Genomic DNA, 25,622 nt, shown 5'->3' on the forward strand with positions numbered 1-25,622 from the left:
TAATATTTTACTCATGAAACACAAGGCTCTGGATGAATGCTCCTAGTGAGCGCCCAACAGCCCCTGATGTGATATACCATGATGTAAGTGTGAAGACTATACTCTCACTGTTCAGTACAGTCTTGATATAAAAGACTACAATTCCCGGCATTCCTGTGTCTTGAGTGACGTCATCAATAAGTGCTAGCAGTCAATGACTACAGTTCCCGGCATACTTGTGTTTCATTTGACGTCATCGACAACAGGCGGTAGCGTCAAGGAGACAAGACTACAGTTCCCGGCGTTCTTGTGATTCTGGTGATGTCATCGCGGAGCGACTGCAATCACTAATGCTGCAGAAACTATAGTTCCCGGCATTCTTGAGACTACGGGGACGTCACTGGCAAGCGCCCACAAGCTGACAGTTGGTCCGGAAAAGGCTGGCGGCGGGACATTCAAATCCAGTGTAAACAGCGAAGGGAAGGAGAGGACGTGCCGGCCGCAGAGGGCAGACATGGGCAGCAGAGCCGGGCCCGGGCCGCCCAGCAATGGCTGTGAGTGCGACATCTGCGGGGAAGGGACCACAGGAGATAGCCTTCTGTAACACTTCTGTATTTTTCTTCTAATTTTCAGTTGAAGTGGTTAGGCAGCCGTGTTTCCTGACCTGTCACTGTTTTATTATTATTATTATTATTATTATTATTTATTATTATTATTTATATATTTATATCTTTCTCAACTTTTTTATTCTTTTTGTATTTGTATAAAATATTATTTTCTCTAATTTTCATTTTGACGTCTTTTTATAAAACTTGTTTTATACTTATACATTTTTTATTAATATTCTTTTATATTTTTTCATACTTTTCTATTTCTTCATTTTTATTTTTTTATTATTCATTCAACCATACACATTTTTGTATAATTTTCATTGAAACATTTTTTTCTTTAAAAATTCTTTAACTCTTTTCTACTTCTTTTCATAATCAAAATAATCAGGAAGATGGTATTTTATGACATGTGACTTTCAGTTCTGCCTATCATTGTAGGATCCTGTTTTTTTTTCTTCATTTTCTCTTTTAATTTCAATACTTTTTTTTTTTTTTTTTTTATTTCAAAATCAATGTTTGAGGGTTTTTTTTTAATTGAGATATATATATATATATATCATATTATGAAATATTTTGTATATTAATGCTTTTTCTTTTTTTTCATTATATTTTTTTCAAATCCTAATTTTTTTTCTTTTCAAAATATTTAAAATAAATAGTTTTGTGTAAACTTTATATTTTATTTATTATTATTAAAGTATTATAATATTTTTCTTATTAGTGAAGTCATATTTTGTGAAGTAATAATATTATTATTTAGAAAAAGAAAAAAGGCCAGCTTACCGGTAGTAGAGATTCCTCATGTAGCGTCTATGTCCTGTAGAGCTGCACAGAGCAGGGTGGATGCCCTTCCAGGTGCAAATAGTGAAACTGTTTCAAAATTTCCAGCGAATCCAAGTGGACAAAAAAAAAAAAAAATCTTATAAAAAAATTCAAAATTTAATTGTTGTTAATTCGATTAAAAAAACACTACATTTGAATGGCTGGTAGAAAACGAACAGGGTGTTCCAGACTACGGTAAATGTTTCAGCGATATGCTACACCTTCATCATGGTCTGTCATGAAATAGAAAAGTATGAAAAAAATATAAAAGTAAGAATATTATTAAAAAAAAAAGTATAAAACAAGTTTTACAAAAAGACGTCAAAATGAAAATTAGAAAAAAATATTTCACACAAATAAAAAGGAAGAATAAAAAAGTTGAAAAATATATAAGAATATAAATTTAATAATAAAAAAAAATAAACCGTGGCAGGTCAGTTAACACGCCTGCCTAATCACTTCATAGTGAAAAGTAAAAGAAAAAACATGATGAAGGCGTAGAATATCGGTGAAACGCGTAGTCTGAGGCACCCTGTTAGTTTTTTTGCAGTCTTTCAAATGTGGCGTTTTCTAATCAAATTACCAAATAAAATTTTTACATTTTTTATAAGAAAACTTTTTTTTTTTGTGCACTTGGATTTGCTGGAAATTTTTAAACTGCTTCAATATTATTATTTATTGCAAAATTAGCTATATAAATTGGTATCAAATATTTGTCGCTGCCAGTAGTGTATTTTTTCCAATAATTACATAATATTAATAAAATTAATATTTTTCAGAATTTTATAATTACAATGTGCGCCTTTCTCCAGCCACAGTAAAGTTCTATAACTTTATTTTTTTCCCTCTTGATCTCTCAGTCGAGCGTCTCACGGCGGATGAGATGGATGAGCAGCGGCGGCAGAATGTGGCCTATCAGTACCTGTGCCACCTGGAGGAGGCGAAGCGGTGAGGAGGCTGCGACCGGTTTATATTGCTGGCGTCCTTTGTTCTCTTGTGTACTCACAGCGTCTCTTGGTTTTCTCTGTAGATGGATGGAGTCCTGCCTGAATGAGGAGCTGCCGCCCCCTACTGAGCTGGAGGAGAGTCTACGCAATGGCGTCGTCCTCGCTAAGCTGGGGAATTTTTTCGCTCCGGAGATCGTGCCGCTGAAAAAAATCTATGATGGCGACCAGCTGCGTTACAGGGTAACATTGGATCGTTGGCACTAGTATACTCACAGACCAGCAACAAACCAATTTAGATGCTGTTGACAGCGGCATCTAAACGGTTAGAGCTCGCTCTGGTCGCTGCTGACAAAAACAGGCGCTATCTGTAAAGCACAGCTGGCGCATGCAAGTAAGTCTGTGGCTGCAGCTATCGATTAACCGTTTAATTTCTGTGTTGCAGGCGGCGGGCCTTCATTTCAGGCACACAGATAACATTAACCACTGGCGCCACGCCATGAGTCACATCGGCCTTCTGACAGTAAGTATTAAATCATCGTGGAGGACTAATGTGTCCATGGGCAGCAAAAAGAAATACAGCGCCATGTATTGTCTCCGTTTATATTAGCCTATGCTGGGACTTGTAGTTTGTCCGTACACCAGCCGCCTTTTGCCTTACAGCTTTTTCAGCCTGAGACTACGGACATATACGACAAGAAGAATATGCCCCGCGTGGTGTACTGTGTTCACGCCCTCAGGTGAGGTCTGACGCCAGCGGTGAATTTCCAGAAGTTAAGCATAGAGCATATGTGCTGTATAGAAGCGCAACTGTGGCCCCTGGCAACCAATCAGAGCTCAGCTTTCACTTCAGAAACTGCTCCAGTTGAATGAAAGCTGAGCTGTGATTAGTTATGGACAACAGGTTTAGACACTCTTCCATTTTTTGGGGGGGATAGACAACCCCCTTCAAACTGCCCTTTAAGTGTGATAATAATTATATAATATCTCTGGCACCTTTCACTTCTGTTCACTTTTTTACACTTTTTTACAGTTTGTATCTCTTTAAGTTGGGTCTGGCTCCTCAGATTCAGGATTTATACGGAAAAGTGAATTTTACAGGTAAATTATATCACATATGGGGATCTAATGTAATTTCGTGTTTTGGGGGTCTCATAGGGTCTATTATTATAATATTCTCCCTCCAGAGGAGGAAATCAACCACATGAAATGCGAGCTGGATAAGTACGGGATACAGATGCCGGCGTTCAGTAAAATCGGGGGGATCCTGGCCAACGAGCTGTCTGTGGACGAAGCTGCGGGTAAGAGACTTTATTGTTAAATGTATCAGCGCTGGTAAATTGTCTGGAATCCAAAGGATTTCCTGCACCCAACTCATTGTAACAAACTCTCCGCTATCCAACTGTCCGTCTGTTGTAGTGCATGCAGCTGTCATCGCCATTAATGAAGCTGTGGATAGAGGAGCGGTGCAGGACACTATGGTTGCCCTAAGAAATCCTAATGCCATGCTGGTGAACCTCCAGGAGAAGCTGGCAGCGGTGTACCAAGAGCTCCTCCACCAAGCCAAGGCAGCGAAGATGGCAAATGCCCGCAACAAGGCAAGTTGGGCTGATTGACCCGACTGCTCACATCACTTATACGGAGTTACCCTCAGAGCTGCACTCACTATTCTGCTGCTGCATTTACTGTTTATATACATTACATTACTGATCCTCAGTTACCTCCTGTATCATACTTCAGAGCTGCACTCACTATTCTGCTGCTGCATTTATTGTTTATATACATTACATTACTGATCCTGTGTTACCTCCTGTATTATACTCCACAGCTGCACTCAATATTCTGCTGGTGCAGTCACTGTTTATATACATTACTGATCCTGAGTTACCTCCTGTATTATACTCCAGAGCTGCACTCACTATTCTGCTGGTGCAGTCACTGTGTACATACATTACTGATCCAGAGTTACTTCCTGTATTATACTCCAGAGCTGCACTCACTATTCTGATGGTGCAGTCACTGTGTACATACATTACATTACTGATCTGATCCTGAGTTACCTCCTGTATTATACTCCAGAGCTGCACTCACTATTCTGCTGGTACAGTCACTGTGTACATACATTACTGATCCTGAGTTACAGCCTATATTATACTCCAGAGCTGCACTCACTATTCTGCTGATGCAGACACTGTGTACATACATTACATTACTGATCCTGAGTTACATCCTGTATTATACTCCAGAGCTGCACTCACTGTTCTTCTCTGTAGATTCTGCAGAATCCATCGGACAGTCAGGATATCTACGACCAGTGCTTGACACAAGCCGAAATCCAAGGGAACATCAACAAAGTGAACGGTAACCTTACCCCCATACTGTCAAAGATACACGTAGCGGACGCTTTGTGTCACACTGACCACCTTCTCCTTCATTCAGTGCACGCTGCTCTGGAGTACGTGGATGAAGCCCTGGAGAGGAAGGACGTGGGGAACCTCTATGCTGCATTGCAGGACTCCGGCCTCCTCCTGCGCCGGCTGCAGAGGGAGAATGCTGACTGGTATCTAGAGCAGCTGACTAATGACCGGGAGCAGAAGGCGCTTGTGAGTCCTTGGGAATTGAGAAGCGGCATTGCTCCGCTGTTCATTATTCTGCCTCTGCCGCTGGATTCACGTTGGTGTGTGTGTTGCGTTTCAGGAGCTAGGATACATGGATCTGCTGGAAAAGGAAGAGTTGCAAACTGGAGTGGACGCAGCCAATCAAAACGCAGTTAGAGAGCACAACAGTAAGTGTTAAAGGGGAAGTCCATGCTGACTGACTATACCTGTGAGGCATCAAGTCTGTGCGCCTTCGAAGCTGAGATCTTAGCGGGTTGCTTTACCGTACAGGTTGCTACCCTCAGGTCTACCACCACCTTATGATGCGGGACTCGTCCTTATCCATTGTTGGCGCCATTGCTGCAGGGTGAAGCGTAACGCATTCTTTTCCGCTTTCTCCTATAGTGGAGCAGGCGGTCTGCCGGATTAATACCGCCATTCGCAAGGGAGTCGCTGCGCTGACCATACAAGAGCTGGCCAGCCAGGACGCACAGCTGCCAGACGTATACTCCTTTGCCGCTGATCTCTACCAGCGGGAGCTCTCTGTTCTCCAGGGCCAGAGTCCGCGGGTGAGGACCATGAGTATGGCTGCCACATGTCTAAATTATACAATGCTGCAGACTCCGTGGGGGTTGAGTCTGACCATTACTCTCCCTCCCCCACCCAGGGCTCGCTGGTGCAGGAGGAGCTGTTTGTGGCCGTGGAAATGTTGTCGGCCGTAGTCCTAGTGAACCGAGCCCTGGAGGCCGGGGATCTGAATACTTTCTGGGCCGCCATGGCTAGCTCCACTCTAGGCTTGGCTGATGTGGATGAGGAGAACATCCAGAGGTGAGGTCTTAAAGGGCATGAAGACCCCCTGTTCTGGTTAGTGGTGGGGGTCTTGGATAGTAATGTCTGGGGTCTTTTGTGTACTTTTTAGGTATTTCAGCAAGCTGTGTAAGCGGCGGCGGCGCTCTCAGGGGGTCGGCGGCTTCCTCAGCTGGAATGATCTGCAGTCCTGCGTCAATAGCATCAACCACTCAACACAGGAAGAGCATGACAGTAAGCGCACGAGCTCAGGAGAACTGAAACATTAAAATAGAAATATTTTATTTTGTAGAAATAATGATTGTAAAAGTTAATACAAATTGTATAATGATGATTTTCAGACTATATAAGATGCTCCTAATCACAAGACGCACAATAGATTTAGACAGCAGAAGATAGAAAAATATTTTTCCTAAGAAAATTAAAATATAATATATATATTTATTTTTTTCTTTTAAACTTCCCTGGTGGTAAACAGTGGAGGTGTCGTTAGCACTAATTTTAATATAATAGAGTAGAATAGGAGAGTTGCACTAATAGATTTGTATCACTGCAGTGTGTGCTTTATACACACACAGCTCTGCTACATGCACATTTCTTTGTCGCTCCATTGGGAGACCCAGACAATTGACAATTGGGTGTATAGCTTCTGCCTCCGGAGGCCACACAAAGTATTACACTTTAAAAAGTGTAACCCCTCCCCTCTGCTATACACCCTCCCGTGCATCACGGGCCCATCAGTTTTTATGCTTTGTGTTGAAGGAGGCACACATGCACGCAAGCTCCACAAGTTAGTTGGCAGCAGCTGCTGACTATAACGGATGGAAGAAAAGAGGGCCCATTACAGGGCTCCCGGCATGCTCCCTTCTCACCCCACTCTGAGTCGGCGGTGTTGTTAAGGTTGAGGTACCCATTGCGGGTACACAGGCAGGAGCCACATGCCGTTTTCCTTCCCCATCCCTTACAGGGCTCTGGGTGAAGTGGGATCCTAAACGGTCTCCAGGCACTGGGACCGCGCTCCCTCCGCAGCCCCTGGGGGAATCTGCTGGACAGGAGCCCGGGTATCGTCAGGGACATGGCCCTGCTACTCTGAGGTACTCTGTGTCCCCTTGGGGACGGCGCATAGAGCGCCTGTTTGATACACGCTGCAGCAGCTGCTGGGTGTGTTGGTGCGCCGGGACTACCGCGCTGGCCGCGCTTGTTTGCCGGCCGCGCTTATAACTCGAGTCCCCGGCTTTTGCGGCCTAGTGCCGCATATTCCCGCCCCCGGGCCTGCCAGTCAGGAGTAAGGGCGGGACGCTGCACGGAACGTCAGCGCTGAGGGCAGGAGCATACTTTGTATCCTCCTCCCCCCTCACTGTGCACAGTGGGGCACCAGATTCCCGCACTTTTTAGTGCACGCCCACGGCTCCCTCTTCCTCACAGAACGCTAGCAGCCATTACTAGCAGCACGGCTGACGCTGGGGATCTTCAGAGACGAGCTCCAACAGCGCTGGGAGCCCAGGCAGGGAATCTGGTGGTCACACAAACGCTGAGGGCGGTCGGTAAGCAGCACCTGTTACTAGGTGCTTGCTCCCCTGGGTGCAGAAGTGTATATTTATATCCATATTTTGTATACATTTACTCTGTACGGCCGCACTGTTGCCTTGGCTATATACCCTCTCTGATTGCTCTAAAAGGAGACAACAGCATGTCGTCCGAAAAAAGCAAGGGTGCCAGGGCACAGGTTTACTTTGCAACCTGTACCTCATGTGCGGCTATGCTACCTGCAGGTTCCACCTATCCTCATTGTGGGCAATGCTCGGCCCCTGTGACACTCACTCAGCCGGAGCCTCTGCCACTGGTGGGACCCTCGGCCCAGGTGGAACCACCTGCTGCCACTGTCCAGGTGACTGGGACAGAGTTTGCAGTATTGGCTGACAAACTTTCTGAGTCTATGGATAGATGGTCTGCTAAGATTCTAGAGGCTTTGCAGTCCAGACTAGTAACACAGACCCCGGGCACTGTTGAATCATTGTCCCCAGGCCCCCCTAGGTTGGAGCAGCAAAGTGCTCCTGGGGTGACTCATAGGTCCCACGGTGAGGACTCTGACACGGACCGCAGTCCCAGGCCAGCTAAGCGGGCTCGCCGGGAGCTTCCCTCGACTTCATCACAGTGTTCAGGGTCTCAGCATGAGGAATCTCTGGAAGATGAAGCGGAGGTGGCAGATCAGGGCTCTGATTCTGACGCCGCTCTCAACCTAGATACACCTGAAGGGGACGCCATAGTAAATGACCTTATAGCGTCCATCAATCAGGTGTTAGATCTTTCTCCTCCAACTCCTCAGATTGAGGAGTCAGCTTCTCAGCAGGAGAAATTCCATTTTAGGTTTCCTAAACGAGCACTGAGTGCATTTCTTGATCACTCCGACTTCAGAGATACAGTCCAGAAACACCGAGCTTTTCCAGATAAGCGCTTTACTAAGCGCCTTAATGACACACGTTATCCCTTTCCCCCTGACGTAGTCAAGGGTTGGGCTCAGTGTCCCAAGGTGGATCCTCCAGTCTCCAGACTGGCGGCTAGATCCATAGTTCCAGTGGCAGATGGTGCATCACTCAAGGATGCCACTGACAGGCAGATAGAGCTCCTGATGAAATCCATCTATGAGGCTATAGGCGCGTCTTTTGCTCCGGCATTTGCTGCCGTATGGGCACTCCAAGCTATCTCAGCTTGTTAGTCTGAGATTAATGCAGTTACACGTGCCTCTACTCCACAGGTTGTGTCCTTAACCTCTCAGGCGTCGGCGTTTGCGTCCTACGCCATGAATGCTGTCCTGGACTCTGCGAGCCGTACGGCGGTAGCATCCGCCAATTCGGTGGCAGTCCGCAGGGCTATGTGGCTACGTGAATGGAAGGCAGACTCTGCTTCCAAGAAGTTCTTAACCGGTTTGCCATTTTCTGACGACCGCCTGTTTGGTGAGCAATTGGATGAAATCATTAAACAATCCAAGGGAAAGGAATCGTCCTTGCCCCAGTCCAAACCCAACAGACCTCCACAAAGGAAGGTACAATCGAGATTTCGGTCCTTTCGGACCTCAGCCAAGTCTCAATTCTTCTCGTCCAACAGGCCACAGAAGGGTCAGAGGAACTCTGACTCATGGCGGTCTAAGTCACGTCCTAAAAAGACCGCCGGAGGAACCGCTCCCAAAGCGGCCTCCTCATGACTTTCGGCCTCCCCAAACCGCATCCTCGGTCGGTGGCAGGCTCTCCCGCTTTTGCGACGCCTGGTTGCCACATGTCCAAGACCGATGGGTGAGAGACATTTTGTCTCACGGTTACAGGATAGAATTCCGCTCTCGTCCTCCGACTCGTTTCTTCAGAACATCTCCGCCCCCCGAGCGAGCCGATGCTCTTCTTCAGGCGGTGAGCACTCTGAAAACAGAAGGAGTGGTGATCCCAGTTCCCCTTCAGCAATGGGGTCAAGGTTTCTACTCCAACTTGTTTGTAGTGCCAAAAAAGGACGGATCTTTCCGTCCCGTCCTGGACCTCAAGCTGCTCAACAAACATGTGAATGCCAGGCGGTTCCGGATGGAATCCCTCCGCTCCGTCATCGCCTCGATGTCCCAAGGAGACTTCCTAGCATCAATCGACATCAGAGATTCTTATCTCCACGTGCCGATTGCACCAGAGCATCAGCGCTTCCTGCGTTTCGCCATCGGGGACGAACACTTTCAGTTCGTGGCGCTGCCCTTTGGCCTGGCGACAGCCCCTCGGGTCTTCACCAAGGTCATGGCAACAGTGGTAGCGGTCCTGCACTCGCAGGGACACTCGGTGATCCCTTACTTAGACGATCTCCTGGTCAAGGCCCCCTCTCAGGTGGCATGCCAACACAGCCTGAACATTGCTCTGGAGACTCTCCAGAGATTCGGGTGGATCATCAATTTCCCAAAGTCAAAATTGACTCCGACCCAATCGCTGACATATCTCGGGATGGAGTTTCACACTCTCTCAGCGATAGTGAAACTTCCGCTGGACAAACAACGTTCACTACGGACAGGGGTGCAATCTCTCCTTCGAGCCCAGTCGCACCCCTTGAGACGCCTCATGCACTTCCTAGGGAAGATGGTGGCGGCAATGGAGGCAGTCCCATTTGCGCAGTTTCATCTGCGTCCACTTCAATGGGACATTCTCTGAAAATGGGACAGGAAGTCGACGTCTCTCGACAGGAACGTCTCCCTGTCTCGGACAGCCAAGGCCTCTCTTCAGTGGTGGCTTCTTCCCACGTCTTTGTCGAAGGGGAAATCATTTCTGCCCCCATCCTGGGCGGTAGTCACGACGGATGCGAGTCTGTCAGGGTGGGGAGCGGTCTTCCTCCACCACAGGGCTCAGGGTACCTGGACTCAGCCAGAGTCCTCCCTGCAGATCAATGTTCTGGAGATAAGGGCCTAAAGGCGTTCCAGCCGTGGCTGGAGGGCAGGCAGATCCGAATTCAGTCGGACAACGCCACGGCAGTGGCATACATCAACCACCAAGGCGGCACACGCAGTCGGCAAGCCTTCCAGGAAGTTCGGCGGATTCTGCTGTGGGTGGAAGCCACAGCCTCCACCATCTCCGCAGTTCACATCCCGGGCGTAGAAAACTGGGAAGCAGACTTTCTCAGTCGCCAGGGCATGGATGCAGGGGAATGGTCTCTTCACCCAGAAGTGTTTCAAGAGATCTGTTGCCGCTGGGGGAAGCCGGACGTCGACCTAATGGCGTCCCGGCACAACAACAAGGTCCCGGCATTCATGGCACGGTCTCAAGATCACAAAGCTCTGGCAGCAGACGCCTTAGTTCAGGATTGGTCGCAGTTTCGACTGCCTTATGTATTTCCTCCTCTGGCCCTACTGCCCAGAGTATTACGCAAGATCAGGTCCGACTGCAGCCGCGCCATCCTCCTCGCCCCAGACTGGCCGAGGAGGTTGTGGTACCCAGATCTGTGGCATCTCACGGTGGGTCAACCGTGGGCACTGCCAGACCGTCCAGACTTACTGTCTCAAGGGCCATTTTTCCATCTGAATTCTGCGGCCCTCAACCTGACTGTGTGGCCATTGAGTCCTGGATCCTAGCGTCTTCAGGGTTATCTCAAGAGGTCATTGCCACTATGAGACAGGCCAGGAAACCAACGTCCGCCAAGATCTACCACAGGACGTGGAGAATCTTCTTATCCTGGTGCTCTGATCAGGGTTTTTCTCCCTGGCCATTTGCATTGCCCACTTTTCTGTCCTTCCTTCAATCCGGACTGGAAAAGGGTTTGTCTCTCGGCTCCCTTAAGGGACAAGTATCGGCGCTATCTGTGTTTTCTTTGTCGCTCCATTGGGAGACCCAGACAATTGGGTGTATTAGCTATGCCTCCGGAGGCCGCACAAAGTATTACACTAAAAGTGTAAAGCCCCTCCCCTTCTGCCTATACACCCCCCGTGCTCCCACGGGCTCCTCAGTTTTTATGCTTTGTGCGAAGGAGGCAGACATGCACGCACAGCTCCACAGATTGGTCAGCAGCAGCTGCTGACTATGTCGGATGGAAGAAAAGTGGGCCCATATAGGGCCCCCAGCATGCTCCCTTCTCACCCCACTCTTGTCGGCGGTGTTGTTAAGGTTGAGGTATCCATTGCGGGTACGGAGGCTGGAGCCCACATGCTGTTTTTCCTTCCCCATCCCCCTCAGGGCTCTGGGTGAAGTGGGATCCTATCGGTCTCCAGGCACTGAGACCGTGCTTCATCCACAACTCCTGTGGAGCCTGCTGGATAGGAGCCGGGTACCGTTCAGGGACATGGCCCTGCTACGTGGAGGTACTCTGTATCCCTGTGGGGACCGCGCACAGCAACACTTCAGCCTTGCTAGGTGTGCTAGTGCACCGGGGACCGCGGCGCTGACCGGGTTAAAATGTGCCATTACACACTCAGCGTTGCTGAGTGTGTTTATGTATAGGGACTGCCGAGCTGACCGCCGCTGCCACGGAAACACTGCGGCGCGGCTGGGACTTGTAGTGCGCCGGGGACTTACGCGCTGGCCGCGCTTATACGGCGGCCGCGCTTATTACTCGAGTCCCCGGCTTTTTGCGGCCTAGTCTCTTTTCCTCCCGCCCTCAGCCCTGACAGGCAGGGGAAGGGCGGGAAGCTGCACAGAACGAGCAGCACTGAGGGCTGGAGCATGCTTTGCATACTCCACTCCTCTCACTGTGCACAGTGCGGCTCCAGTTCCCGCACTTTCTGGGCCACGCCCACGACTCCCTCCTCTCCTCAGGACGCCGGCAGCCATTCCTGTCAGCTCCTCGGACGCAGCAGAGAGGGACAAAGTCTGGGAGACCCAGGCAGGGACTTGGGTGGCCTCACAACCGCTTTAAGCGGGTGGTAAGCAGCACCTGTGGTGCTAGCCCCATTGTGCAGTAGTGTAACTATACAGTATATGTTTATGGTATATACTTTACACTGTATGGTGCACAGTTGATTTCTGGCTATATACCCTATTGTGTTGCTCAGGGAAGATAATAGCATGGCGCCCACAAAAGGCAGGGGTGCCAAAACACAGGCTTATTATGCTGCCTGCGCCGCATGTACGACCCCGCTACCGGCAGGTTCCACTGACCCTCATTGTGTACAGTGCTCGGGCCCTGTGACACTTACTAAGCCAGAGCCTCTGCTAAGAGGGGCCCAGGGGGAGCCACCTGCTGACAATGTCCAGGTGACGGGGACAGAGTTTGCAAAATTCTCTGAGACTATGGCTAAGATACTAGAAGCTTTGCAGTCCAGGCCGATATCTCAGCACAGGGACTCTGTTGAATCTTTGTTCCCTGTCCCCCCCCTCAGTTGGACCAACAATGTCCTCCCGGGGTATCTCATAGATCCCAGGCTGAGGGTTCTGACACAGACCCCAGCCCCAGACCGACTAAGCGAGCTCGCTTAGATTTTCCCTCGACATCATCATATTGTTCAGGGTCTCAGCGAGGGGAATCTCGGGTTGATGAAGCGGAGTCAGTTGATCAGGATTCTGATCCTGAGGGCGCTCTCAATCTTGATACTCCGGACGGGGACGCCATAGTGAACGATCTTATTGCGTCCATCAATCAAATGCTGGATATTTCTCCCTCTGCTCCTCCGGCAGAGGAGTCGGCTTCTCAGCAGGAGAAATTCCGTTTCAGATTCCCCAAGCGTACTCCGAGTATGTTTCTGGACCACTCTGATTTCAGAGAGGCAGTCCAGAATCACCATGCTTGTCCAGATAAGCGTTTTTCTAAGCGCCTTAAGGATACACGTTATCCTTTTCCCCCTGACGTGGTTAAAAGTTGGACTCAGTGTCCCAAAGTGGATCCTCCAATCTCCAGACTGGCGGCTAGATCCATACTTGCAGTGGAAGACGGGGCTTCACTCAAAGATGCCACTGACAGGCAGATGGAGCTCTGGTTGAAATCCATCTATGAAGCTATCGGCGCTTCTTTTGCCCCAGCATTCGCAGCCGTATGGGCGCTACAAGCTATCTCAGCAGGTCAAGCGCAAATTGAAAAAGCCACATGCACGTCCGCGCCACAAGTGGCGTCCATTACCACTCAGACCTCGGCATTTGCGTCTTACGCTATTAATGCTGTCCTGGACTCTGCGAGCCGGACGGCGGTTGCAGCCGCCAATTCGGTGGTACTCCGCAGGGCATTGTGGCTACGGGAATGGAAGGCGGATTCTGCTTCCAAAAAGCGCTTAACCAGTTTGCCAATTTCTGGCGACAGATTGTTTGGCGAGCGTTTGGATGAAATCATCAAACAATCCAAGGGAAAGGATACATCCTTACCCCAGCCCAAACCGAACATACCCCAACAGAGGAAGGGGCAGTCGAGGTTTCGGTCCTTTCGGGGCGCGGGCAGGTCCCAATTCTCCTCGTCCAAAAGGCCTCAGAAAGAGCAAAGGAACTCTGATGCATGGCGGTCTAAGTCACGTCCTAAACAGACCACCGGAGGGGCAGCTAACAAAGCGGCTTCCTCATGACTTTCGACCTCCTCAATCCGCATCCTCGGTCGGTGGCAGGCTCTCCCACTTTTGCGACACCTGGCTGCCACAGGTAAAAGACCGATGGGTGAGAGACATTCTGTCTCACGGTTACAGGATAGAGTTCAGCTCTCGTCCTCCGACTCGATTCTTCAGAACATCTCCGCCTCCCGAGCGAGCCGAGGCTCTTCTGCAGGCGGTGGGCATTCTGAAGGCAGAAGGAGTGGTGGTCCCGGTTCCTCTTCAGCAACAGGGTCACGGTTTCTACTCCAACCTGTTTGGACCTAAAACTGCTCAACAAACACGTAAGGACCAGGCGGTTCCGGATGGAATCCCTCCGCTCCGTCATCGCCTCAATGTCCCAAGGAGATTTCCTAGCATCGATCGATATCAAGGATGCTTATCTCCACGTACCAATTGCTCCAGAGCATCAGCGCTTCTTGTGCTTCGCCATAGGAGACGAACACCTTCAGTTCGCGGCACTGCCGTTCGGCCTGGCGACAGCCCCAAGGGTTGTCACCAAGGTCATGGCTACAGTAGTTGCGGTCCTCCACTCTCAGGGTCACTCAGTGATACCTTACTTAGACGATCTGCTGGTCAAGGCACCCTCTCAAGAGGCATGCCAACACAGCCTCAACGTTACTCTGGAGATTCTCCAGAGTTTCGGGTGGATCATCAATTTTCCAAAGTCAAATCTGACACCGGCCCAATCACTGACATATCTTGGCATGGAGTTTCATACTCTTCCAGCGATAGTGAAGCTTCCGCTGGACAAACAGCGTTCACTACACACAGGGGTACAATCTCTCCTTCAAGGTCGGTCACACCCCTTGACGCACCTCATGCACTTCCTGGGGAAGATGGTGGCAGCAATGGAAGCAGTCCCTTTCGCGCAGTTTCACCTGCGTCCTCTTCAATGGGACATCCTACGCAAGTGGGACAGGAGGCCGACGTCCCTAGACAGGAACGTCTCCCTCTCTCAAGCAACCAAAGCTTCCCTTCGGTGGTGGCTTCTTCCCACCTCATTATCGAAAGGGAAATCCTTCCTACCCCCATCCTGGGCGGTGGTCACGACGGACGCGAGCCTGTCAGGGTGGGGAGCAGTTTTTCTCCACCACAGGGCTCAGGGTACGTGGACTCAGCAAGAGTCCTCACTTCAGATCAATGTTCTGGAGATCAGGGCAGTGTATCTTGCCCTAAAAGCGTTCCAGCAGTGGCTGGAAGGCAAGCAGATCCGAATTCAGTCGGACAACTCCACAGCGGTGGCTTACATCAACCACCAAGGTGGGACACGCAGTCGGCAAGCCTTCCAGGAAGTCCGGAGGATTCTGCTGTGGGTGGAAGCCACAGCATCCACCATATCCGCAGTTCACATCCCGGGCGTAGAAAACTGGGAAGCAGACTTTCTCAGTCGCCAGGGCATGGACGCAGGGGAATGGTCCCTTCACCCGGACGTGTTTCAGGAGATCTGTTGCCGCTGGGGGATGCCGGACGTCGACCTAATGGCGTCACGGCACAACAACAAGGTCCCAACATTCATGGCTCGATCTTAAGATCACAGAGCTCTGGCGGCAGACGCCTTAGTTCAGGATTGGTCGCAGTTTCAGCTTCCTTATGTGTTTCTTCCTCTGGCTCGGTTGCCCAGAGTGTTACGCAAGATAAGGGCCGACTGCCGCCGCGCCATCCTCGTCGCTCCAGACTGGCCGAGGAGGTCGTGGTACCCGGATCTGTGGCATCTCACGGTCGGCCAACCGTGGGCACTGCCAGACCGACCAGATTTGCTGTCTCAAGGGCCGTTTTTCCATCTGAATTCTGCGGCCCTCAACCTGACTGTGTGGCCATTGAGTCCTGGATCCTAGCGTCTTCAGGATTATCTCAAGAGGTCATTGCCACTATGAGACAGGCTAGGAAACCAACGTCCGCCAAGATCTACCACAGGACGTGGAAAATATTCCTGTCGTGGTGCTCTGCTCAGGCGTTTTCTCCCTGGCCATTTGCCTTGCCCACTTTTCATCTCAATCAGGACATCTCCTTACCCTCGTTTTGTCCTCATCCAGTTCACCAATGTGAAAAGGATTTGCACTTGTTAGATCTGGTGAGAGCACTCAGACTCTACATTTCTCGTACGGCGCCCCTGCGCCGCTCCGATGCTCTCTTTGTCCTTGTCGCTGGCCAGCGTAAAGGGACACAAGCTTCCAAATCAACCCTGGCTCGGTGGATCAAGGAACCAATTCTCGAAGCTTACCGTTCCTCGGGGCTTCCGGTTCCCTCAGGACTGAAGGCCCATTCTACCAGGGCCGTGGGAGCGTCCTGGGCCTTGCGACACCAGGCTACGGCTCAGCAGATGTGTCAGGCAACTACCTGGTCGAGCCTGCACACTTTCACGAAACACTATCAGATGCATACCTATGCTTCGGCAGATGCCAGCCTAGGTAGGCGAGTCCTTCAGGCGGCAGTTGCCCACCTGTAGGACGGAGCCGTTACGGCTCTATTATGAGGTATTATTTACCCACCCAGGGACTGCTTTTGGACGTCCCAATTGTCTGGGTCTCCCAATTAGGAGCGACAAAGAAGAAGGGAATTTTGTTTACTTACCGTAAATTCCTTTTCTTCTAGCTCCAATTGTAGACCCAGCACCCGCCCCTGTTTTTTGTATACACATGTTGTTCATGTTAAATGGTTTCAGTTCTCCGATATTCCTTCGGATTGAATTTACTTTAAACCAGTTTATAATTTTTTCCTCCTTCTGGCTTTTGCACCAAAACTGATAAGCCCGTAGCAGTACGGGGGGTGTATAGGCTGAAGGGGAGGGGCTTTACACTTTTAGTGTAATACTTTGTGTGGCCTCCGGAGGCATAGCTATACACCCAATTGTCTGGGTCTCCCAATTGGAGCTAGAAGAAAAGGAATTTACGGTAAGTAAACAAAATTCCCTTCTTTCTTTGTCGCTCCATTGGGAGACCCAGACAATTGGGTGTATAGCTTCTGCCTCCGGAGGCCACACAAAGTATTACACTCAAAAGTGTAACCCCTCCCCTCTGCCTATACACCCTCCCGTGCCTCACGGGCTCCTCAGTTTTATGCTTTGTGTGGAAGGAGGCACACATCCACTCATGCATTCCCATTTTAGTCAGTAGCAGCTGCTGATGTTATCGGTTGGAAGAAAAGAGGGCTCCCACGGGGCCCCCGGCATGCTCCCTTCTCACCCCACTACGTCGGCGGTGCTGTTAAGGTTGAGGTACCCATTGCGGGTACAGAGGCTGGAGCCACATGTCGTATTTCCTTCACCATCCCTTGGGGGCTCTGGGAGAAGTGGGATCCTGAGCGGCCATCCAGGTACTGGGACCGTGCTCCCTCCGCAGCCCCAGTGTGGAATCTGCCGGACCGGAGTATTTTCTTTATCAGGGACCGGGCCCTACATCTGTCAGGTACTCTGTGTCCCCATGGGGACGGTTCATGGAGCGCCTGGCACCCGGACGCTGCAAGGGCTGCTAGGCCGTGAAAGCCGGGGGACTTCCGCGCCGACCGCGCCTGTTTGTCGGCCGCGGTCATAAATTTAGTCCCCGGCTTCAGTTGCGGCCTACTTGCAAAATCTCGCCCCCGGACCTGTCTGTCAGGGTAGGGGCGGGACAGCCGACCGGACGCTGCCTGGGACACACAGCGGCTGCTGATCCGTGAAAGCCGGGGGACTTCCGCGCCGACCGCGCCTGCTTGTCGGCCGCGGTCATAAATTTAGTCCCCGGCTTCAGTTGCGGCCTACTGGCAAGACTCCCGCCCCCGGACCTGTCTGTCAGGGTAGGGGCGGGACAGCCGTCCTGACGTCGGCAGTGAGGGCCGGAGCATCCTGTATGCTTCCTCCCCCCTCTTTGATCACAATAGGGACCCCAGATTCCCGCTCTTTTTCCTGGTGCCGCCCACCGCTCCACTCCCCCTCTGAGAGCTCCAGCAGCCATTTTTTTCAGACATTCTGCGCTGGAGAATCATCAGGAAAGAGCTCTTCACCGCTGGGAGACCTGGAGCAGGGAATCTGGAGGACACACACGCCGCTTTTTAGCGGTCGGTAAGCCACACCGGTCATCCGGTGCTGGTCCCCCTGGGTTGCCTGAATAGATACGTATTATATATTTTTATATATATATATAGATCTCTGTTCGGCCGGGTTGTATACTCTTCCCTTATACCCTCTGTGATCACTCTCCTGGGACACAACAGCATGTCGTCCACAAGGAGCAAGAGCGCTAAGGCACAGGGTTTCTTTGCGACCTGTACCTCTTGTGGGGCTATGTTGCCTGCGGGTTCCACCTACCCTCACTGTGAGCAATGCTCGACCCCTGTTACACTGACTCAGCCGGAACCGGGACCACTTGTGGGCCCCTCGGCTCAGGTAGACCCCCATGCTACCACTGTCCAGGCGGCAGGGACAGAGTTTGCAGTGTTTGCTGAGAAGCTCTTTGAGTCACTTTCACAATCCATGGCTAAGTCTATGGACAAATGGTCTGCCAAGCTGCTAGAAGCCTTACAGTCCAGACCGGTCCTTACACAGACCCAGGACACTGTTGGATCGGCGCCTCCAGGTACCTCTCGGTCCACGCCGCAGCGCGCTCCCGGGATGGGCTCTAGGTTTCACGTGGAGGACTCCTCCACGGTCCACAGCCCCAGACCAGCTAAGCGGGCCCGCTTGGAATCATCAGCTTCATCACGCTGCTCAGGTTCCCGGCTGGAGGACGAGGCGGAGGTCGCAGCTCAGGGCTCTGACCATGACGTTGCCCTCAACCTTGATACACCTGAAGGGGACGCCTTAGTAAATGATCTTATCTCGTCCATCAACCAGGTGTTAGATCTATCTCCCCCGCCTCCACCTATAGAGGAGTCGGCTTCTCAGCAGGAGAAACACCAGTTTCGGTTCCCCAAACGTACACGGAGTGCGTCTTTCGACCACTCTAACTTCAAGGATGCTGTCCAGAAACCCAGAGCGGTTCCGGACAAGCGCTTTACTAAGCGCCTTGCTGACACACGTTACCCCTTCCCCTCTGACGTAGTTAAGGGTTGGGCTCAGTGTCCCAAGGTGGATCCTCCAGTCTCAAGATTGGCGGCTAGATCTGTGGTATCGGTTGCAGATGGCTCATCGCTAAAAGATGCCACTGACAGGCAGATAGAGCTCCTGGTGAAATCCATCTATGAAGCCACGGGCGCGTCCTTTGCCCCGGCTTTTGCAGCCGTGTGGGCACTCCAAGCTATCTCGGCTTGTCTAACCGAGATTAATGCGGTCACACGTACTTCTGCTCCGCAGGTTGCGTCTTTCACTTCTCAGGCGTCGGCGTTTTCTTCATACGCCATGAAGGCAGTCCTAGACTCTGCTAGCCGTACAGCTGTCGCATCCGCTAATTCTGTGGCAGTCCGCAGAGCCATGTGGCTGCGCGAATGGAAGGCAGACTCTGCTTCCAAGAGATTCCTAACCGGTTTGCCGTTTTCTGGCGACCGATTGTTTGGAGAACGATTGGATGAGAGGGAAAAGACTCCTCCTTACCCCAGTCCAGACCGAAGCGACCTCAGCAACGTAAGATACAATCGAGGTTTCGGTCCTTTCGCCCCTCCGCCAAGTCCCAATCCTCTTCGTCCAATAGGCCGGAGAAAGGTCAGAGGAACTCCTACGCGTGGCGGTCTAAGTCACGCCCCCAAAAGGCTGCCGGAGGCACTGCCTCCAAGGCGGCCTCCTCATGACTCTTGGCATCCCCGAACCGCATCCTCGGTCGGTGGCAGGCTCTCCCGCTTTTGCGACACCTGGTGGCCTCATGTTCAAGACCGATGGGTGAGAGACATTCTGTCTCACGGTTACAGGATAGAGTTCATCTCTCGTCCTCACAACCTCCCCCCCGCCCCCCCTCCTGCTCGGGCCGACGCACTTCTTCAGGCAGTGGCCGCTCTGAAGACAGAAGGAGTTGTGATTCCCGTCCCCCCTGAGGTACAGGGGCGCGGCTTTTACTCCAACTTGTTCGTGGTGCCAATGGAGGACGGTTCATTCCGTCCCGTTCTGGACCTCAAACTGCTCAACAGACATGTGAGAACCAGACGGTTCAGGATGGAATCTCTCCGCTCGGTCATCGCTTCGATGTCACAGGGAGACTTTCTCGCATCGATCGACATCAAAGATGCTTATCTCCATGTGCCGATCGCACCCGAACATCAACGCTTCTTGCGTTTCGCCATAGGGGACGAACACCTTCAGTTCGTGGCATTGCCTTCGGCTTGGCGACAGCCCCACGGGTTTTCACCAAAGTCATGGCATCCGTTGTGGCGGTCCTACATGAGGCGCCTCATGCACTTCCTAGGGAAGATGGTGGCAGCGATGGAGGCAGTGCCCTTCGCGCAATTTCATCTACGCCCACTCCAATGGGACATTCTCCACAAGTGGGACAAGAGATCGACTTCCCTCGACAAGAATGTCTCTCTTTCCCTGGCAACCAAGACGTCTCTTCAGTGGTGGCTTCTTCCCACTTCTCTATCGCAGGGAAAATCCTTCCTGCCCCCAACCTGGGCTGTGGTCACCACGGACGCGAGCCTGTCAGGGTGGGGAGCAGTGTTTCTCCACCACAGGGCTCAGGGGACCTGGACTCCGAGGGAGTCTTCCCTTCAGATCAAGGTTCTGGAGATAAGGGCAGTGTATCTAGCCCTATTGGCGTTCCATTAGTGGCTGGAGGGCAGGCAGATCCGTATCCAGTCGGACAACGCCACTGCAGTTGCCTACATCAATCACCAGGGCGGCACTCGCAGTCGTCAAGCCTTCCAGGAAGTACGGCGAATTCTGCAGTGGGTGGAAGCCACAGCATCCACCATCTCCGCAGTTCACAGAGCTCTGGCGGCGGATGCATTAGTACAGGATTGGTCGCAGTTTCAACTGCCTTATGTGTTTCCACCTCTGGCGCTGTTGCCCAGAGTGCTACGCAAGATCAGGTCCGACTGCCGCCGCGCCATTCTCGTCGCTCCAGACTGGCCAAGGTGGTCGTGGTACCCGGATCTGTGGCATCTCACGGTGGGTCAACCGTGGGCCCTTCCAGACCGCACAGACTTGCTGTCACAAGGGCCGTTTTTCCATCTGAATTCTGCGGCCCTCAACCTGACTGTGTGGCCATTGAGTCCTGGCTCCTAGCATCGTCAGGGTTATCTCAGGATGTCATTGCCACTATGAGACAAGCCAGGAAACCGACGTCCGCCAAGATCTATTACAGGACTTGGCGGATATTCTTGTCCTGGTGCTTTGTGAATGGGTTTACTCCCTGGCCTTTTGCCTTACCCATTTTTCTTTCCTTCCTTCAATCTGGAATGGACAAAGGTTTGTCACTAAGCTCTCTCAAGGGACAAGTATCGGCGCTCTCAGTATTTTTTCAAAGGCGCCTGGCCAGGCTCCCGCAGGTCCGCACGTTCCTGCAAGGAGTATGCCACATAGTCCTACCTTACAAGCGCCCACTAGAGCCCTGGGACCTTTACAGGGTGCTAACGGCTCTTCAGAAACCACCTTTCGAGCCGCTGCGAGATGTCTCCTTATCACGTCTTTCGCAGAAGGTGGCATTTCTAGTGGCAGTTACATCACTCCGAAGAGTGTCGGATCTTGCAGCGCTGTCATGCAAAGCCCCCTTCCTGGTTTTTCACCAGGATAAGGTGGTTCCGCGTCCTGTTCCAGAATTTCTCCCTAAGGTGGTATCTCCTTTTCATCCAATCAGGATATCACCTTACCTTCTTTTTGCCCTAATCCAATTCACCGATGTGAAAAGGATTTGCACTCATTAGATCTAGTGAGAGCACTCCCGTACTACGTGTCTCGCACAGCGCCCCTGCGCCGTTCAGATGCACTCTTTGTACTTGTCGCCGGTCAGCGTAAGGGTTCGCAGGCTCCCAAGTCAACCTTGGCTCGGTGGATCAAGGAACCGATTCTTGAAGCCTACCGTTCTTCGGGGCTTCCGCTTCCTTCGGGGCTGAAAGCCCATTCTACCAGAGCCGTGGGTGCGTCCTGGGCATTGCGGCACTGGGCGACTTCTCAGCAGGTGTGTCAGGCAGCTACGTGGTCTAGTCTGCACACTTTCACGAAACACTATCAGGTGCATACCTATGCTTCGGCAGATGCCAGTCTAGGTAGGCGAGTCCTTCAGGCGGCGGTTGCCCACCTGTAAGAGAGAGCCGGTCGGCTCTATTATCGAGGTATTCTTTTACCCACCCAGGGACTGCTTTTGGACGTCCCAATTGTCTGGGTCTCCCAATGGAGCGACAAAGAAGAAGGGAATTTTGTTTACTTACCGTAAATTCCTTTTCTTCTAGCTCCAATTGGGAGACCCAGCACCCGCCCCTGTTCCCTTCGGGCTGTTGTTCTTTTGTGTACACATGTGGTTCATGTTGAATTGTTCTTTTGGTTCATGGTTTCAGTTCTCCGAACATCCTTCGGATTGAATTTACCTTAGACCAATTTATAAGTTTCCTCCTTCCTGCTCTTGCACCAAAACTGAGGAGCCCGTGAGGCACGGGAGGGTGTATAGGCAGAGGGGAGGGGTTACACTTTTAGTGTAATACTTTGTGTGGCCTCCGGAGGCAGAAGCTATACACCCAATTGTCTGGGTCTCCCAATTGGAGCTAGAAGAAAAGGAATTTACGGTAAGTACACAAAATTCCCTTCTTTTTTGTTCGTTTTTCTTAGAAATTCTGGCCGTCGGCCTCATTAATGAAGCTCTTGAACAAAATGATCCTCAGAAAACATTCACTGCCCTGCTGCTACCAGCGGCTGCCCTCACCGACGTCACCCTCCCGTTAGCCAGCCTTTATCATCAGATCCTCAGCAGTGACCTGCGACATAAGAAGAAGGTGAGTCCTCCTTGATCTACTCCACTAGAATGTTAGTTATGTTTACTTCTTGCTGCCACCAGGGGGAGCTCACTGCAGACAATACATCTTCACTATATAATTGCATACATCATGAGCTCCCCCTAGTGGTGGTTGCTCATTATAGCAAGGCTGAAATAAATCCATATTCTGGTCATCGTCGCAGGTAACTCGGGATGACTCTGCAGCGCTCTGGTTGGAGGAGATACAGCAGGGAGTATCTCAGGCAAATCAGGAAAATACAAGAGCCCGGAAAAGTGAGTCAAATTGTCTAATGGGATGTGTAATTACCGCCTCTAATCTGGAGTGTTTCATGCGTATTTTGCAACATATATATATATCACACACACACACATATTTTACCTGTAGCTTATTATTATTCAATGAAAATACACTTTTTTATTTTGTTTTTAATTATGCCTAATGTTAATACTTTTTATAGCTAATTTATAATGATAAAAATTTTTTAAAATTTACACCAATAAATGTAAAAATTCTTTATTTTGTATAGATTTTTTTGAGCAACTTAAAATACACCTTGCTGCTGCAGAACCTCTTTTCAAAGGTTGTAATATTTTTTATATTTTCTGCTCCTCAGTGGCGCTGGGCATAGCGGCAATCAACCAAGCCATAAAGGAAGGGAAGGCGTCACAGACCCTGCGGGTGCTACGTAACCCAGATGCCTTGCTGTGCGGGGTGGTGTCAGACTGCGCCGAGGGATATCAATCCGAACTTGGCGCCATGATGACCACAAAACGAAAAAGGGGTAAGGAAAAGTGCCGCAAAGCATCATGGTGTTGAATGTGTCTTTTCTGAGCTCTGCTGCCCTCTTGTGTTCCTCTCTGATAACTGCAGGTGATGCAGCCAATTATTGGGTGAGGCACAGAGTGAAGGAGAGGGGTGATTATTTCTTTCATCTGCGCTCATTTGAGGGGACGTGGGAACAGCCGTCGAGCTTCAGTCCCACAACGGCGCACTTGTCCAGGGAGGAAATTCAGGTAAGATTTTATAGGAAACCTTTATCGCCTTCGATGTAGAGCTGGATATTTTGACTCCTGGCTGTTTTACAGTACACCATTAATAAAGTGACGAGTGGTTTCAAGCGTGAGAAGCAATGGGAGGCCAACACTGACATGCTGGTGAGACTGCAAGCGCAGATGAGGGGGTTCCTAATCCGGCAGAAGTTCTCCGAGCGGATGCACCTCCTGCACAAGCAAGTCCCCGCCGTCACCGTAATCCAGGTACAAACGGGGATCAGGAGTTGTAAGACTACAACTCTCAGCATACCCGGCACTGACTTGGTGTGGGCTGTTCACAGGCGCACTGGCGGGGCTGCAGGCAGCGGCAGGAGTATTTACAGAGGACCAGATATTTACACCACAACGTGGACGCCGTTATTAAGGTAATAATATTTGGACGCCGTGAATTTTGGTACAGCGTAATGGATCACAGCACACCATTGCTTTTGCTTCTTAGATCCAGTCGCTGGTGAGGATGTGGCTCGCCCGCAAGAAATATCGAGACCGGCTTAGATACTTCCGGCGGAACGTACGTATTACTTTTGCATTGGAGCCAGGTATGATCCGAGTCATCGCCCCCGCCAGGTTCGGATGAAGTTGTGATCCTTTAAATTTGCAGATTCGCAGCGTGATAAAGATCCAGGCGTTCTTCAGAGCCAACAAGGCCAGAGGGGACTACAGGATGCTGGGTAAGGGTCCACACTACGAGACCATGATCCCTCTGTCTCCTGGCAGCCCCTTCTATTGTGGCATAAGGACCGCTTTTTTTTTTTTTTTTTTTTTTAAATTCATTTACTAAATGCCAGATACAAAATAGAAACCTAAAACTTGTCACATTTAAACAGGCAATGTCAAAGGAGAGGAGTTTCACATCTCCCAGACCTTATTGTATTTATCAGGGCAACCTCTATTTTGGTATATCATCCATTCATACAGGAGCATTGCATTCACCAGTTCCACCCATGCATGTAGTGTCGTGGGAACTGTCCATCCACCACAGAGCAATAAGTTTCCTGGCCATACAAAGGGACTCCCGGAGAAAACTTTTGTGGTGGTGAGACCAAGTTCATTCGTCTAGGATTCCAAACAGGCAGATAAGCGGGTCCAGAGGTATAGGTATAAACCACTTCACACCAGAAAGTGGCATTTACCGGGCAGCCCCAAACCATGTGGACAAAGTTTGCATCCTCCCTATAACATCGCATACACTATGATGTTTCCCGATGGCCCATCTTAAAGGGAACCTGTCAGGTCCAATGTGCACCCAGATCCACGAGCAGTTCTGGGTTTATATTGCTAATCCCTGCCTAACCATCCCTGTATGCATTAGCATAGATAAAGAGATCTATAGAAAATTGAAAGTTGAAATCCAGCCTTGGGCGGCGATGGCAGAGTAGTGAGATCATCCTCTGACGCTGCGCATTCATTAGCATGTTAGCACACCCACAGGGGCATACTAACGTACTAATGGAGCTGACTAGCCAAGGGAAGTAACGCCCTTGGGACTAGTCCCCTCGGTCATTAGCATACGATAAAATATCTTTAGAAATACTTTCTTTGTCGCTCCATTGGGAGACCCAGACAATTGGGTGTATAGCTACTGCCTCCGGAGGCCACACAAAGCACTACACTTAAAAGTGTAAGGCCCCTCCCCTTCTGCCTATACACCCCCCGTGGGATCACTGGCTCCTCAGTTTTCATGCTTTGTGCGAAGGAGGTCAGACATCCACGCATAGCTCCACTGTTTAGTCAGCAGCAGCTGCTGACTATGTCGGATGGAAGAAAAGAGGGCCCATATAGGGCCCCCAGCATGCTCCCTTCTCACCCCACTTTTGTCGGAGGTGTTTGTTAAGGTTGAGGTACCCATTGCGGGTACGGAGGCTGGAGCCCACATGCTGCATCCTTCCCCATCCCCCTTAGGGCTCTGGGTGAAGTGGGATTTTACCGGTCTCCAGGCACTGAGACCGCGCTCCATCCACAGCCCC

At 50.7% G+C, this 25,622-nt stretch overlaps 1 protein-coding gene across 1 annotated transcript in view; it reads left to right on the plus strand.

Annotated features, from left to right (window-relative positions):
* Positions 1–429: 429 nt before the first annotated feature.
* The window catches only part of IQGAP3 (IQ motif containing GTPase activating protein 3), an 83,317-nt gene continuing 58,124 nt past the window's right edge, over positions 430–25,622 (plus strand). The window contains exons 1-22 of the mRNA XM_075330277.1: positions 430–533; positions 2,273–2,360; positions 2,443–2,599; positions 2,802–2,879; positions 3,020–3,096; positions 3,390–3,457; positions 3,544–3,657; positions 3,776–3,954; positions 4,630–4,717; positions 4,796–4,959; positions 5,054–5,141; positions 5,359–5,522; positions 5,621–5,781; positions 5,873–5,994; positions 22,437–22,600; positions 22,785–22,875; positions 23,217–23,384; positions 23,474–23,616; positions 23,689–23,859; positions 23,937–24,020; positions 24,095–24,166; positions 24,257–24,326. Coding sequence (XP_075186392.1) covers positions 494–533; positions 2,273–2,360; positions 2,443–2,599; positions 2,802–2,879; positions 3,020–3,096; positions 3,390–3,457; positions 3,544–3,657; positions 3,776–3,954; positions 4,630–4,717; positions 4,796–4,959; positions 5,054–5,141; positions 5,359–5,522; positions 5,621–5,781; positions 5,873–5,994; positions 22,437–22,600; positions 22,785–22,875; positions 23,217–23,384; positions 23,474–23,616; positions 23,689–23,859; positions 23,937–24,020; positions 24,095–24,166; positions 24,257–24,326 — 2,551 coding nt within the window. The 5' untranslated portion in view covers positions 430–493. The remainder of the gene's footprint in view (positions 534–2,272; positions 2,361–2,442; positions 2,600–2,801; positions 2,880–3,019; positions 3,097–3,389; positions 3,458–3,543; positions 3,658–3,775; positions 3,955–4,629; positions 4,718–4,795; positions 4,960–5,053; positions 5,142–5,358; positions 5,523–5,620; positions 5,782–5,872; positions 5,995–22,436; positions 22,601–22,784; positions 22,876–23,216; positions 23,385–23,473; positions 23,617–23,688; positions 23,860–23,936; positions 24,021–24,094; positions 24,167–24,256; positions 24,327–25,622) is intronic.

The sequence above is a fragment of the Anomaloglossus baeobatrachus genome, chromosome 12, assembly GCF_048569485.1.
Source record: "Anomaloglossus baeobatrachus isolate aAnoBae1 chromosome 12, aAnoBae1.hap1, whole genome shotgun sequence".
NCBI classification, from domain to species: domain Eukaryota; kingdom Metazoa; phylum Chordata; class Amphibia; order Anura; family Aromobatidae; genus Anomaloglossus; species Anomaloglossus baeobatrachus.